Here is a 17,360-nt window from a genome sequence, read left to right as displayed (position 1 = left end):
CTTAGGTCTGTCTGATCTGTCCAGAGGAGAGTCTTCCAGAAATCTTGTGCTTTGTTCAGGTGAAACTTGCTGCCGTACTCTTTTAGAGAGAACAGACTTTCTCCTGGCAACCTTTTCGAATACCACTTGGCAAATAATATTATTTTATTTATTGCATAATCTCTGGTAAACAATACACAATGCTATACTGTATTCTCTTAATATGAATGGTCTGCCACCTCAGCAACTGTGCAGCTTCTAACAGCAACAAATTTTCCATTCATTTCCTGTAATGATTGCACAGTCTGTACTCGGAGCCCGGTTGGAGTATCAGTCCTTTAAGCTGGCTTTGATTCAAACTTGGCCCACTTTGATTCTCCAGCATGCATTTTAATGGGTTTTTCACCTGAGGCCAGATTCTTCCCCATCCAGCTCCGCAGTGGTGTGGAATAGATTTTTGGTAAAATGAATGACCCAGTGTTGCAGGCCTGACTCAGCACGGGAGCTAATCATCTTTCCTTGTCTCTCACTTTTAGGCTTTTCTTCTAATTCTTTTCCTTTGCCTCCCTCTCTTTGCTATCTGTCTTTCTTCTTCTTCGTCTTCCTCCTGCTGTCTGTCTGCATCCATCTTCCTCTTACACTTCAGCCTCCTTCAATTTTTTTCTTCATTTCTCAGCATTAGCCGTTATTGCCCCCTCAGTGTGACATCCATCAATATATTTACTGTAAGCAGCTGGGGTACTGTACACTATTCCTTTAGTATCATGTAAATAACAAATCAGCTTTCTAGAATCAGGATTCTAGAAACCTGATTTCTGCAGCTACATTTCTGGGAAGCATTTGTCATGTGTGAACTTTAACCAGGGAAAGTATTTACTAAAGTATACTAAAGTAAGCAGTCAAAGAATATTAAAAATATAGAATGAGAGGGAAACAGTCTTCACACTGCTGAAGCCAAGCTCTGTCCACTGGTACAATTAATCCATTAGTCCACTAACAGCTTTAACTCTAAATGCATCAACTCAGATTTTTATTCTAAATATTGAAAGTGGAATTATTATGTTTGCCTATATTTCCGATCATTTTGTATACTAGCGGGGAGTATATGTGTGATAGTGGCACATAGTGAAGTTAATACTGGACCATAACAACATGAGGGAAGGAGTAACTGCAGTGCAGGTGCAGCAGCAGGTTTGCTGTGATTTGTGGGAGATATTTGAGGTCAGATGAAACATATTTTAGTGCCAAATTTGGCACAGAGACTGATGGATATCAGTGCCCCAAACACTCTCAGTTAACCTTATAATTTCTTAAACCACATGTACAAGTTTGTTCATTAAACCAGCTTTGAAAGCGCACATAAAATTAAATGGATAGTCTTTCCCATGTCTGCTATCCAATTATGTACTTTCAGTTTGCTCATTAATCAGTGCAATGCTGTATTGTTCACAGAGAATCAGAACAAGAACAATAGACAGAGAAAAGGGATTAAAAAGGTCCTCGGTGACTTCATGAGAATGATCTTATTCCAGCAAAAGTGACCTGATGGCTCTATGACAAGCCTGCTAACCGTCACTTCTGTAGCTCTGCTGTTTGTGCATCAGAGCAGACAATGTCTCATTAGTGGATTAACAACCAAAAAAATTTTACCTCAGTTCACCCACACAGAGGATGAAATCAGGTCTCAACTCTGTTTTGACAAACTGATCTGGTTTCTAGGCCTAAGAACATAATTTAAAGCTACACAATATAACTTCGTGCCACTACATTTCAACTACAAGAACACTATGAAGTCACCTGCATGCAAACAAATTACTGAAATTTGTTACGTTGTTTCAAATATTTAATGCACTTAATATAAATACTTTTCCACCCAGCAGAAACTCATTTAACACTGAGATTTAGTTGAGAAGTCAAGGGGAACTCTTTCTCTTCAGCATCTCAGCAAACTCTTCAGATACCCAGAAAGCTACTACTGCAACACTGAAAAAACTATTAATGCCAAATGTAGGCATTAATAAGGCATCTAGTTAAACACACTGACTGACAGACCAGATCTGGCCCTCCCCCAAAAAATTAAAATAAAAACATTTATGGGCATCTGGTGCTTGTTGGGTTATAGCTAAATATTTATTCTAAAGAGACAACACAATTCAAGTTGAAGCTCATCCTTGGGGTGCAATTTATTCCACTAAAACACAGCCTAGCCTGAGCTCTGACTCCTCTTCAAGATGAAAGAAACAAATCCTACAGCATTTTATGAATAAACACCATCACTCTCACTCAGTATGATGTGAGGTTAATGTCTGTCCATATTGGGCTGCACATTTGCTTGTTTTTTGTTTTCCACTATCTGATCAGTTCTAACCAAAAATCATCAATCACTCCCTGCTCAATTCTTTGATGTCAGGGTGCCCATCTCTCCACTGCAGCGGTCTCACCAAGCCAATAACTGCACCAGTCCAGAACTGAAGCATCTCTGAACGAGCCTTTGATCCTGTCACGTACAGTTTTGATCCTCTTGGTTGTTGCTTGTTTACTCTTCAGTTGTTCTTTGACGCGCACCACCGAAAAACATGGTGCAAACTTAACTGCTAAAAGTTCTCTGGCTATAGTTAAAATGTAAAATGTGTGCAGCTCATGTCAGTGGGAAGATGAGCTTGCAGCATCCAGGATGCTACTGGACAACTGCTGACCAGGTCAGTAGCTGTAAAGTTGAGCTGAGAATACAACCTGAATCCTTCAGTTCAGTGGGGAAAAAGATGAGAAAACAGTTCAGATGCCAGATTTAAGAGGGACATACGCTATAAAAATAACTGAGTTCAGGAGCTTTGACAATTGACTTCACTATATTGTCGAGACTCCACAGAGAAAACAATACCACCTTACAGCTGTTTATATCACACTGGACTACTCAGAAACTGCAATTCAAGACTCTAAAGTGCTTTGGCTGACTCAAGTGCTATATTGTACTGCACCTTTCTGCAAGTGCACACACAGGAGATAAAGCAATACGTTTTGGGGCAACAGTAACATCCTGCTGCACTTTACACTACTTGAAATCCAAACTTCTGAGCGAAAACAACAGATTTACGAACAACGCATCAGTTCACCTTCCTGGAAGTCCAGACTCCACCATGAAAGCAGCTAAATTAAGAGCCACAGCACCTTACTTAACTTTACAGCAGGATCAGGCTCCACAGACAAAACAGCGACATCTTAGTGTGTCTATATTCAAGTCAATGTGTTAAGAGAAAACAGCAGCGCTGAGAGTATCAAAATCTTATCTCACTTCACTCCAAACTCCTCAGACAAAATATATGAATTAAGGGAAACGAGACATTGCCGCAAGTTCAGACTCCACAAACTTTGCTGTCAAGACTCCTTAGAGAAAACCACAGATTTAATAGTGACACTTTTGTTCTCTCTTTGGAGTGAAATCACACTCTAGATTAAATAGCACCTCACTGCAGAGAGACTCCATGTGAGAAAATAACTGATTTTAACTAACTGTGCATTACAAGTCAGGAGCCTGAGGATGAAACAATTGTGTTAGCGCAACAAAGTCTCACTGCATTTTACTTCCAAGTCCAGCCCACAGCAAGAAAAAAATTAAGAGCAATGTTTTAATGAAACCTGCAAGATCAGATGCCAAAGAGAAAACAAAACATCCTCCTGCACCTTAATGTAATTATAACCAGCAACACCAAAGTGGCTTTACTGCAAGTCCAGACTCCAGAGTAACAACGCAGCAGCAGCAATACTGCACTTAAAAGGTAGTCCACAAAGCACAAACAAGAGCAGCATTTTACTGCACCTTACTTTCCTTTACTCCACTTTATTGGAGTGCAGCAACATCTAACTGCAAACCCAGACTCTAAAGACAAACAGCAGATTTAAGCGCACAGAAAGTGAAAACAAGTAGAGGAGCAATACCATGAATGCACTGTCCCTCATGCACAGACATTTACAGACTTTTTTAATAGATTTATTATTGCTTTTTTGTTTATTTGTGTATTGAAATATGTCAACCAAAAAAAAAAAAATGAAAGAGGTAAAAACAGGCAAAGACAGGTTTGTATTTGAGTCTCTGAGCAGACTGATTGTTTACTTAAAACTTGAAAGTCCCTTTAGTGCAAAGAAAAATTCTATATTGGGGAAAAAGCATCAAAGTGCTGACTCGCGCAGCAGGATCACCGTCCAATCATCCTGGTTCTTCTCTGGTTTTCATCGCTCCAGTGGGTAGAAAATCAGGATTCCTTGGTTTGTGAGCATTGGGGCTGACATCAATCAATCAGTTTCAGACAGTAATTACAGTGATTGCCCCGAGAATGAAAGGTCACTGGTTTGATCCCAGCCAAGTGAAGAGTTCTGTCAACAGTCCTGCATGCACATATCTGAGACACAACCTCTAAGAATCTAGATAAGAGCCTGATAAGAGCAGATTTATTATGTAATGCGATCAGAAATGCTATTTCCATGTTATCTGCTTTTTTTTAGCGTTCATCGTTTCTGCGTCAAACATCTTCTCCCAGCTACTAACGTCCCAGGGACTAAATCAAAATTAGGACTCACTAAATTATTATTTATGTCCTTGTAAAAGAAGCTTGGAAGCTAAAAATCATCTACAGATTATGCCTTCATAACTTAACTGGATTTTTTATGAAATTATTAAGAGGATGATTAATCATGTCGAATTTCTGTTGCCCATTGCTGCAGTCGAGGAATGCATATTTAATTCATGCTTCTTGCAAGCTGCCATTTAATTTTGTGAGAAAATTTCGATTAATTTTAAATAGTTTTTGGAGGAAAGTGATGCAAAAAATTAGATTCTGACAGTTTTTCACACAGGCTAAATTTGTTGAGAAAAGAAGAACATGTAGGGATTATATGCAGACTCGATATGACAGGTACGGGGTGTTGGGGGGTCAGTACTTGGTCTCTTTTTCAACTTGTTAGATATGACAACAAAGATTATGCATTAAAAGAATACAGGTGTCCTTTTGGTCATTCATTCTCCACTGACACGTGTCGATAATAATAATAATAATAAAACCTCTTACCCAAACATGAGTTAATGAATCCATACCAAACGCACCCAGCGCGTCCGATCAACCACCGCCCCTGGGTGCTGGCTGCGAAGCTGAACGGAGTCCCCAGCACGCAGACCAGTAGGTCGCTCGCCGAGATGCTCACCAGTAGGAGGTTCATGGGCGTGCGCAGAGCCCGGTACCGGCAGAACAGCATGAGCACCAGGAAGTTACAGAGGAACCCGAAAGCGCCGATAAAGCCCAGGCACACCGCCACCACAAGGTGCCCAGTCGGGCTCAGGGACGGAGGGGGAAGGGAACCGGACACCTCCTCGAACGCGTCCGTCGCCTCCGTGCTGCGGGCTACTCCTTCAGGATACCGCGCGCAGCTTAGGCTCAAGTTGGAAATGATCATGCCGGGCTGAGCCGCGAAGTTTGCACCAGTCGGAAGTTTGCACCGCAGGACGGAACCATCTGGTCTCGGTGCTTTTCACTAGGTCAACTCATTTGGAGAAGCGAAGGCGCACGGGTGGCTCCACAGCTTGCGCGCATGAGGTACTGTTAATGAGGCAAAGGATAATTTTTGTAAGTAATCGGCTGTCTAGTCCAAGAGAGCCACTTGGCGAATGAATGAGGACTCAAAGAGGAGCTGTCCAGCCCTGTTAGACCCGCCCCTTCACCGTGCGCTCCGGAGAGGTGCGCTCCTTTTCAGGCGCTGCCACTTCGTGCGCCCGAGCTTTTATCACCCACAACGCCCTTTAACGGGCTGGGAGACAAACACCTCAAACAAGCAGCGGTGGGTGGTGTTTGCACATGTGCAATACACTCAAGCCGCGGTCAGACTCGCACCATCAGTCAAAACCTTACACAACAAAATAAAGGGAAACAAACTTGTTCAGAATTGTCATGATCACTCTAAACACTGTAATACAGCGCATGTGTGTAATGAAAAGAAACCACTGGATTGTCATGTCAAGATTGGAGCAGAAAATCCATAAGCTGAGGGGGGCAGGGCTGCCTTCTCTTCTGAGCGCCTGAAATTCTCTGTGTGATCTGTTGGCTGATCACAGACTGATGGAGACAGAAATGTATTTTTAGATTTCAGATCTATTGGTCACAGCTTGATTTCAAGGGCCAAAAGCTATGTAACTATCAAAGCATGGGAATCAATGGTATTGTCTCCAGCTGGCAGCCTTCCTTTCTGTCAGTCAAGGCTTTCCTGTTGCTCCTGCTGTGCTTATTCTTAGATGCTGCGTCGGCTGTCTTTCCCTCTCCACTTTTGACAAAAACACAAAGAGAAATGTCATCATTTCAAAGGGAGTTCTGCATAAGACAGAACAGGAAAATGTGGCATATATGACTGTTAGTCTTATTCTGCAACTCGTGCTTAGAAAAACACACTAACAAGCACTTTTTTGCTATACTAATAGTGGGTAGAGCCTCCCTCTGCTCTCAGACAGCCTCTGTGCTTTCTGGATTCCCCAAAGATTTTAGAAATAAATATTTGAGATTCTGCTCCATGTTGACATGATTACATCATATACTTTATGTAGATTTTTCAGTTGTCTATCTCCCATTCTTGTGCATCTCAAAGCTGTCTGCCAGATCCAGATCTGGACTGTGGGGAGGAGGAACTCGTCTGGGAAACTTCTGCTGTTGTGAGATATCTATAATCCCACAAGAAATGGTCATTAAAAGGTGGTAACTGATTTACTCAGAGGCTCAAGGTGTGCTGAGAATGCTGACTTCACTGTTATGGTCTGCTGTGACTTTTTTATTTGGCTGTTCTTTTTGGTTTTGTGTTTCATTTCTTTTCCGCCATTTTGCCATGACTCACATGTTTCTCTCTGCCACCCCCCCATTTGTCTTTGAGTTACTTGTTAGACTTTTTTTTTACTTTCTCTGTGCTTCTCAGTCTTCCTCATCCTCATTAGTTTTACTTGTGTTCAACTAGTCTGTCTGTTTTCTCCCAGAATTTCTATTTCTGTTTCCTTTATTTCTAGAACTTCTGTTTATTCAAACCGCCCTTCCGAGGTATGTTTTCCCAGATTTTACGTAAGTTGAATAAGCTTTGTATTAACCCATAAGAACACGGACACATTTGTCCTCAAAGGGTTGTCGGTGAAATGTAGACACACCAGTAGGGTCTGAAAATGGTTGCCAGCTACACTGGGACAACTTGTTTTATTTTGCCAGTTTGCACGATTTCCCAGCATTTGGCACAGACCCATGCACAGACAGAGGCCAGTCAGTCTGTTTCTGTAACTTTCAGAGTTTTGTACATTGTACAAATGTGTCTGTTCCTCCAGGAACACAAACATGTCTGCTGTTATCACCTTTCTGAACACTCTAAGGGAGAATGAACATCATCTGAAGGTGTGACACTCAGTTCTTTGAATAAGCACTCAGGATTCTCAAAAGATTTATTTCTCCAAGAACATGTTTTTTTCTTGGAAGATTGTGTTTTGCTCCCCAGGATACTTCATCTAAATCACTAAGTACTATCCATCCATCCATCCATCCATCCATCTTTGTACGCTTATCCAATTCAGGGTCACAGGTGGGCTGGAGCAGGTTGCCAGTCTAACTCATGGCTGTGTATAAAATATTAAAAAACAGCAGTAAAAAACAAGCTGGAAAACACATGATCTCAGGGTTTCAAGAGAGTCTGCCTGCGTGCGTGTGTGTGTGTGTGCATCTCTGTGGTTTAATTGTCACCTTGCCTTGAGTTCATAGTTTATCACCTCTGCGCGCTGAGAGACACAGCAATCTGTTTCTTCTGACCTCTCTGTTTGTACCTCTGATTTTAATAAGGTGAGACGGGGGACAGATTGGAGTCAGGCTGTACACGCCAACACAGTCAGAGGTTAGGAAAGGGTACTCGTGTTTGCTGTGCTGCTTTTTCTGCTGGGATACCAAAAAAAATTTCTTTACTTTTGACTGGGTGGGCAAGACAGTTTGTTTGGCTTAGCCCACCCCCGTCTGTAACTAGAACTGACAACAATTAAGTGATTAAAACTGTAGCAGACTCTTAGCAGATGATTAACATATGGTTACGGGCCCTAGCTGACTGTTGAGATACAGACTTTAACACAGATTCTAGCCCTGAGTAACCAGTGTGAAATGGTTACGGGCAAATTACCACATCACAGGGGAAATATAAAACATAATCTATTGCATGTAAATACTAAAACCAAGAGGAAACAAGTCTACAGCATCATTCATTCAACAGTCAAGTGTCCTGCTGCACACAATAGAACAAGTGTAAAGATGATACAGGTCTATCTTTCTACTTGTCATGGATCAGCTCATTAGCTCATTAGCCATGACAAATAACATGAGAGGCATGGATTTTAAAGTGTACCTCTTTATTAGGGAAAAACGAGCCAAAAAACTCTCAATAATGAAATGGCAGTGCTTGTGTTTGAAAAAAGTTTAATTAGCTCAAGTGAAAAAAGTTTATTTAATAAAGTCATAAAAAATTTCCTGCACACGATGCTACGATGATTCCTTACTTTCTGTCTCATTTCCTGAAAGCTGACTGGATGTAAATCAGGACGATGCACAGGTGAAATATTTGTACATCAAGATGGCTGTTAGCATTCAGTCTTTCATGCATTTAAAGAAAATACTAATAATGTCATTTTTCCTGGTGAGGACTGTCATGAAATAGCTCTTCTGCTTATGATGCAGGAAACGCATGTTTTTGCTCCCCTGCTCTCTCATGTCTTTGTCTGCTTCACTCCTCCTTTGATTTCTGATGTAACCTTGCCAACAGGTGCTCTTAAATGAGGAAATGAATTATTAATTACACAAAATCAGTTAATTTAATGACATTTGCTTCATAAAAAATACAGTAACATTCATCAAAGCTTAAATGCAGGACCCGTTCCCAGCACCTTTGGTGGCTCCCTGATAAAAAGAAAATATAATTTTTTTTAACCTTTATAAATACAGCCAGGAACTTCTTTTGAAGTCTGTATTAATAATAATGTAATTATTAATTTACACTTAAAATATTTCTTAATGTCTGAATTTGGTGTGAAGTTAACTGTTAAAAGAGTTTAAAGTGTTTTCTCTTTTTACTTTAAACCTTTAAAGAATTTTTAAATGATTTTGGGAAATTTGTAGCATTTAAGAATTGCTTCAAATGAAACATTTTTTTTGACAAAGCATTTCATTTATGTGCAAAGCTGCGCAGGTGTGTGTGTGTGTGCGTGTGTGTGTGAGCGAGAGAGAGATGAGATTCGCTGACATTCAAAGAAAATCATCAAAGCTTTAACTTGCGAGTCAGAATCAAAGGTATTCCGGTGTGGCAACCAGAACCTTTTTCAACTCTAAACCTGATGATTTTGTGACGCTAAATCCGGGCGATTCACAAGTGAACTGAATATCAGTCAAACACACGGCCTCTGTGTGATGGTGCCTGGTTTCGTGAAGCAGAAATCAAACCAGTGCAGCAACTAAGCGCCCACAATCTGTCACTCTGGTTTACCTCTATTTTAAACTGGAGGAACGATGCCCTTTGTTGGTGAAGAGAACATATCAGACACAGAAAAAGGCTGAAAAGTTTCAAGGGATTAAATGCTGACAAACCGTAACACAACATTCAAGTCAGGCTTCATCACAATTCAACAGGTTTTCAGTGCTTGAAGTGAATTAGATGATTCACCGATTAAAGGAATGTCCATCCATCCATCCATCCATCCATCCATCTTCTTCCACTTATCCAATTCAGGGTCGTTGGTGGCTGGAGCATATCCCTAGGGAGGCTGGTTACACCCTGGACAGGTCACCAGTCTGTCACAAGTATTAAAAGAATGTATAGGTGCTAATTGATTGGTTGGCATTCAGTCAGTGATTAGAAAGAACAATGGCTTAGGTCGAGATGTAAACATTGTGTATCCAAGTAGTAAATAACTGAGATTAATTTAGATTACTTGGTATTTATATTACTTGGTGATGACTGCACAAAAATGTAGAAAAACATTTCTTTTTGCTGTTTCTCTTTCCACCCATGATTCTATAAATTGAAGCCTTATGTGTCACAGACTGAAGTGGACCCAAATACAAGGCATGTAGGCAAGTTGAAAAGATTAAAAGCTGAGTTTTTACTGGCTAAAGCAAAACTACAACACAGGAATCAAGGGCAAACAGAATGAGGATGCAACACAAAGCTCACCAGGAAAGTCAACACTCGGCTCTGACAACAGGGGAGGGGCAGGGAAGACTACATACTCAGCAAACATGGATAAAACCATGATGTTATCTCCCAGGTCAAAATTGGTTGCAGCAAAGCAAAGAACTGAACCACAGATGTTAATGTTGTTTCCATGTGTGACAGAGGTCCATTCAGACAAAGGGAGAAATATCAGATTATTGCAATGATGAAATTAAATGCACATGTCTTTGTTTTTTTGTAATCCAAAGGCATCTGATTGAAAATTAATTTGGTTACTAAATGGTTGTGTATAGATGGCCACACAATATACACATACTCCCATTAGACTGAATTTTTAAATCTAAACAATGCCTTACATTTAGATTTACCCTCCATCCATGGATATAATCATTATAAAACTGGATGCAAGAAGTTCATGGTGTAGTCACTTCCCAGAGCAGGAGGTCTGGAGTTTGAGTCCTCCTCTTGGGATGAAGTGGGTTTTTTTTTTTTCCAACTGATGAAAGAAACATAAACAATTATTCAACACAAACTTTCTATCACTGAGAAGCCCAACAAGCATTGGCACCTATGCTATCTATGTCCTCTGTGAACAACCATCGTTAAACAGAGGTGGTGGCTTACGACACCAGCTGTCAAACACCCACAGTGGGATCCCTTCCTAGGCCCACACTCACATCACCTCATTTCAGGTGAACCCAATAGGTCACTTGACAGAGTGGGGCAAGGTTTCCCAGTGTTTCCACCCGAAACCCCTGATGGTAATCACCCATGCCTTTTTTTTTTTTTTTCCCCACACCATGGCTCTTGTGATGATGCACATGAACAATAGTGGGTCAGTGACTGCCTCCAAGGGGACAACCCCCACTAGAGTTTAAATACCTGGGACTCTTCACCATTTGGTTTTAGAACTGAAGAAACCTCTTGGATGACAGGTTAAATGTCTTCAAAAACTTGGTACAGTCACCTTTTTTTCAAGCTCTAGAGCAGGGCTCTTCAACTCCAGGCCTCGAGAGCTGGTGTCCTGCAGGTTTTAGATGTGTCTCTGCTTCAGCACACCTGAGTCAAATATAGAAGTCATTAGCAGGACTCTGGAGAACTTGACTGCATACTGAGGAGGTAATTCAGCCATTTGATTCAGGTGTGTTGGATCAGGGATGCATCTAAAACCTGCAGGACACCAGCTCTTGAGGCCTGGAGTTGAAGAGCCCTGCTCTAGAGACTACCATGACCTGGATGACTGAGAACCTATACAGACAAGGATAGCCACATGAATTATGTTGAGTCAACAGTGAATCTAAATCCATTACATCAGCTCAACTTTCATTTTGGAACTATTTCTGAACCAAGACTGGGGTTATGTCCCCACCTGCACAGGTATATATATACTTTTTTTTTTTTTTTTTTTTTAAAGCTTTTCCACTTTTGCTTCAAGAGTATCTCAGTCCACATGAAACCCCACCAAAAAGCTATGTCAAGTGTTACAGATGGTGATATAACCCTAACCATATATAAATGTTGGCCAATCAGAAGCCTACAAACAATAATACAGCACACAGTCTGGCATCAAAAAAAGAAGATAAATGAGTTGCAAGACAAATATTTGTTGTCTACATCTAAACATAGAAACAGAGTTTATGTTAAACTTCAAATGTAGTAGGAAGTCATTGTTCAAAAGCTCAATGCTCAGGGACCTAAAGCGCCATTTACCTGTGAACAAAAGGCCAGAACAGAGAAAAAGCTACCTGTCCACACATACACAAAATACCTGTATACTACTGGACAGGACCTAGAAGCCGAGTAAAAACCTTTTTCCAATGGTTATTCAGTGTAGAGGCATTTGCTGAGTATGCACAGAGGAGTGATTATGCTATGAGAAACAGCTGTGAAAGTAAGTTTTCGCATCGGTAAAAACATGGAAATACTGGGGCTACTGGAAACAAAAAAAGATCGGAAGTTAAAAAAATATATATCAACAAAATCAAACAGGAACCAAAACAACATGTTTATAAGTTGGAGAAAAGCACTCTAGGAGAAGTAGAATTATCCAAAGAACTAGAACTGTAATATGGAGCATCATTTACACAGTAAATCCCTGCAGATGATGAGACGTTTGGTTCTGCCAGAGAGTTCATGGTATTTCATTATTGTCAGCTTGCAGTATTGTGCTAACATAATGTACAGGGGCAGGAATATGAATAATAGGCTAGGTTTGGAGTTCTTCCCAAACTGGTTTTGCAAATCTTGTATGAGGATGGGAATACATGTAGCGCTTCTGTTAGGCATGGAGAATATTTTGGTTAGCACAGTGACTGAATAATTAGGTCTCAGCTCTTTCAGTCAACATACCAATGAAGTTCCCAATTAATGCAGAAAGCCTGCATATTTCACACCGTCGCTGCCCGTTATTATAGTTTTCTTGAAAAGATTAACATTTTTGAATTGTTGCTGGTTGTATGCAGCTGTCTTATTGCATGAAAGAGGAGAACTGTAATTAAATACATACAAAATCTATTAGAAAACTATCTCAAACCAGGCTACACAATGCTTTTAAATACCAGCATATCAAAAAGGCACATGCAGAGTTGATGCATTCAGCAACAGCCCTGCATAAAACATAACACTGTGACAAAAAAACCCTCCAACAATATGCCAAAAGGCATATTCCTGTGTGCACCGTGTTAGAATGTAGAACAGCAGATCCTATATTTAGATTGTTTAATTGATTAAAAAACAATCATTGGTATTAAAATCTCTGGTTGCAGAATCAATGATTGATTGCTTTGTCAGTGTTTACTTAATTTGTGTGTCAGCAAGTAAACAAGTAGACTGGGGTGGCACTTCCCTTTTTCAGTGAGCATGACCAGAGTGTGTGTTCAAACTTCACACTTCTCAGCCTCCCTGGGAAGGTCACTGTCAGGGTACTGGAAAGTTCATCCATTAGTCTAACCTCCGATTCAGAAAGAACAACGTAGTTTCATTCTGGACGTGGAACACTAGACCAGCTCTTTATCCTCTTGGGATATTTGAGGGTGTGTGGGAGGTTATCCAACCAGTCTGTGTGTTTTGTGGACTCAGAGAAGGCATTCAACCACATCCCTTGGAGTGTCCTGTGGAGGATGCTTCAGGAGTATGGTGTATCCACCCCATTACTCGTTGCAGACTGTATGGTTCCTGTACAACTGCTTTGAGAGCTTGCTCTGCATTGCCACCTATATGTCAAACTCATTTGGAGTCTATGGATAGAATTTCTAGAGTGGAGTGGAGGGTCTCCAATTTGGTGGTTTCAGGATCTCATCTTTGCGTTCTGAGGATAGCTTACTGGTTCAGCTGCCTTCATTGAGTGCTGACCTCCAGCTCATACTGGAGTGGTTTTCAGTCAAGTGTGAAGGGGCTGGGATCAAAATTAACATCAAAATCTGATGGAGTGTTCGCTCCAGGTCAGGAATGAGTTGCTGCCCCAAGTATCTTGGGGTCTTGTTCATGAGTGAGGGAGAGTGGCGCAGGAGATTGACAGATGGACTGGTTACAATGTGAGCAGGGATGCAGACTCTGTACCAATCTGTTGTGGTGAAGAGAGAGCTGAGTGTGAAAGCAAAGCTGTTGATTTACTGGTCAATCTACATTCCTGCCCCCACCTGTGGTCACAAACTCTGGGTAGTGACCAAAAGAATGGGAGAAATGAGCTTACCCTGAAGGGTGAGAGTGAGCTGAGGTTTTCTGCACATGTCTCACTGGGAGGAGGCCCGAAGGTTTAGGCTGGTTTAGGATGCTGCTCAGTGGATGGATGGATGGATTTTTCTGAAATATAATACAAAACACCTTCAAAGTATGAATGAAATTCAAGGAAAAAGATGGCAAAGAATACAAATTTGCTTAACTTTTTCACACAGTTTTTGCGTGAATCAGTGTTTTTTTATTTCGTTGAAAAAAGGCTATTATATTTAATTTCTGAAAGAGGGTTAAATATTATCTACGAGTGGCCCAAAATGCAGACAAAACAAAACATACAAATCATTTCACCTCACACTGCTTACATGAGATAAATAGCAGCAAAGGATTTGGACATTTTTATAACAAAGTGTTGCAAATGCAAACAGATGAAAATGGAGTGTAAACCACGACTGGCATTTCTAGGTCATGAGGGACCATGATGGTAGTGTGAATACATTAAAGCTGATATTCTGAATCAAATCAGATATTACCCTAATGCATGCAGCATAATGCATTAAAGTAGTTTTTGATAGTTGAAGGTTATGAGATGGATTCAAAAACCTTGCAACTTTTGGGACTATTAAAGGTTTTGACTCATGCAGGAGTGCATATATTGGGAGTGAGAGAGTGTGACACTTTTTGGCTAAATAATCAGGCATTAATATATGCAGTCATGTAATGTTCTGATTAATTTTAACAGCATTTGGACATTGTGTCAATAGTGCTTATGCATACTTTCATTAAGGAGTATTGACTTGTGTTGAAAGGACAGACTGAGAATAAGACTGGAATGAAGCAGGGCAGTAAGTCCTGATTTCAGAGTGAATAAAGGTTAACATGAAACTAGCTGGTGTTAATTACCGCCTCATGTAAAAGCTTACAATCAGATTTTTATTTATATGCAAATTGGGCTGCAAACTAAAAACCATCATACGCCATAATAAGAGTGTTGCAGTGGCCATTCAAGAGTGTAAGTGGCCCATCAGTCTCTACGGCTACTGAGTGGAACAAGATAAAGAGCCAGGGAAAAGGGCACAGGAGATGAGGAGCTGTTGTTTCCATATACAAAAGACAGAAGAATGAGGGTGCCGGGCTTTGTTTTCATTATTGTCTCTCTGGTATATGTTGAGGTCCAGGATAAAAAATCTGCTTTACTACACAGGGCTGAAAATGACCTTTTTAAAGGAGTGTGTATATGTTTGGAAGAGCAGCCTGTTCCCATTCCCAGGGCTTTAAATACAGCCGTTCTGACAAAGCTGCTGGAATCTTAGACATTTGCAAAAGGTGTTCTTTGGCGATGATGCTGCAACACACAGAAATAATTTTCTACTTTATAACAGGACTGTTAGCTCTCAGTGTCCAATGAACACTGTGTCAAAATACTGATGCCAAAGGAAACCTTGAGCATTTCTCAGTGACGCCAAGGATGGCACTATTTGGCACCCTGGGAGGAGACTGCATTTGGAAGATACACAATAAAGGCAATATGACAAAAGTCATTTGCCAGTTCAACTCAACAGACACATGAAGTGAATAACTGACCACACTTTGCCACGACACTGGCAAAAACAGGAACAGCTTGAGGAAAACAACAAAGAGTCCAAAGCACTGATCCAACCTCCAAAACTCCAACTGAGCATCCCTGAGATGCACTGGAACAGGCCATCCAGGAAGGGGTTTTACCTACAGAATATTGCACCCACACAATATTAGGCAGGTGGATTGGTACAAATAATTTCAAATGTAATATTTCTTTGATGTTTCTCTGCTTTAGATGTTATGCGTGGGAAAGGTTAATAGACTACAGCAAGAAGAACCCCCCCCAAAACTGAAAGTAAATATGACACGACCTCATTAAAGTCAGCTTTCAGTTGTACTGGAGATCAAACTTTAACCAACAGTCCCTCCTCTTCCAGTCTTCATGGCCTCTGATCACTTCAGCCTCAGGCAAACAATGTCATCTTAATCACATCAAGATGTGTGACAGGAGCAGGAAAGCAGGATTAACAGTATTTCCTGCCTGAAGGTGAAAAGGTTGCTTAGATCAATTAGGAGGACAAGGATGAAGAGCATAGCTGACCATATCCAGTCTTTATCTTTATTTTTTTTAACCTGAAGGTGATTTTAGGAAGATTTCTCTTGGCAGAGAGTTAAAGTCTAATTACTGACTGTCATATTGTTAGTTTGCTCCTTTAAAACAATATTCCTCAGTATGTTGAGTTTCATTTTAAGAGAAATGCTGGAAGTACAGCCAGCAGTTTATCTCAAAAACTGCATTTGACACATTTCCTTTGACTTTTACCTCCTCGTCATTGGAAGGCCTTCCTTGAGAAAGTATATTCAACTGTCTTTCTGCATGTGTGCAGAAAATAGTCACACAAAGGTGGTGCTAGTGGCTGAATGTACTAAGTGGAGATTGTATTTGCTAGCATGTAATTTTTGTGAATTACTAGTGGGTGTTACACAGGCACTAAGAGCATATACACAAGAGAAACCATGTCAATGTCATGGTTCTTCAGTAATGAAATTATGAGGTTATTAAATGAAAAATTTCTTCTGCATTCCACAGTCCCCAAATTATGTACTCATTTGCCTGTAAACACATTTTCTTTTTAAACATCATCTAAGTCACTTTACTTTTGAACTGTCCTTGCAGCCTGGTTTTGTTTCCCTTTTCTCTCTCTGTCACCTTTCAGGTGGAATAGTGGGCCGGCCTTCTGGCTTGCCCACCCATGGATGCATCACTTAAAGACTGGCTCAAAGTCTGTGGCCAACTGATGAGTTTTATGAGATGAAGAGGTTTAATAGAAATAATCTTTTTTTTTTTCCTTCGTCTTCTTCTTTCCTGTCAAGTGCCTGAGCCACACTCCAGTCCAGGAGGTGGCAGTAATGCACCTCTAAGCTGCTTGGCCAACCACCAATAAGCCAAGAGGAAGACAAAGAAGCCCCTCCACTCTCTGCCAAGTTGTGTTCTCTTCTGTGGTGGTAATTAAGTTCTCTGGTCTTTATTCTTGACTCCTTGTGCTATGAGATTCTTAACATTGCTTTTTTTTTTTAAATCTATTCCCTAATGAAGTGCCTGGTGTGAAGACTCCTGGAAACTCCTTACTGGATTCTGTTACCACTGCTTTTGGCTGATCCTTGTGCACTCCTGGACAAAAATGGTCCAGAGGTGGATAAGCAGATGACCTCGAAGGTGAGATCCACAATGTTAAAATCAGAGTTTTACTTTTTATGGACAAAATTGAAGAACTTTGTGAAATGGGTCTTGAAATTTATACCTTAATTACCGCACGCACCAATATGTCTCTCTTTATGGAAATATTCCTTAGGGGCCCGAGAATACATGATTTCGTTTTCAAGGTCACCAAACATGAAATCCTCTCTCGTCATTGACAACATTTTAAAATTCATATCCCTGAATTTTTACGTTGCGCACGTGGTGGTCTGAAGAA

The 17,360-nt window shown here is 40.6% G+C and overlaps 1 protein-coding gene across 2 annotated transcripts in view; it reads right to left on the bottom strand.

Annotated features, from left to right (window-relative positions):
- The window catches only part of tmtopsb (teleost multiple tissue opsin b), a 38,196-nt gene extending 32,621 nt beyond the window's left edge, over positions 1 to 5,575 (bottom strand). For both annotated transcript variants that reach the window (XM_030756750.1, XM_030756751.1), the window contains exon 1: positions 5,043 to 5,575. In XM_030756750.1, coding sequence (XP_030612610.1) covers positions 5,043 to 5,424 — 382 coding nt within the window. In that variant the 5' untranslated portion in view covers positions 5,425 to 5,575. The remainder of the gene's footprint in view (positions 1 to 5,042) is intronic.
- Between the last annotated feature and the right edge of the window lie 11,785 nt (positions 5,576 to 17,360).

The sequence above is a fragment of the Archocentrus centrarchus genome, chromosome 20 (genome assembly GCF_007364275.1).
Source record: "Archocentrus centrarchus isolate MPI-CPG fArcCen1 chromosome 20, fArcCen1, whole genome shotgun sequence".
Classification (NCBI taxonomy): Eukaryota; Metazoa; Chordata; class Actinopteri; order Cichliformes; family Cichlidae; genus Archocentrus; species Archocentrus centrarchus.
The sequence above is the reverse complement of the archived record's forward strand: the minus strand, read 5'-3'. Positions and strand labels throughout refer to the sequence as shown.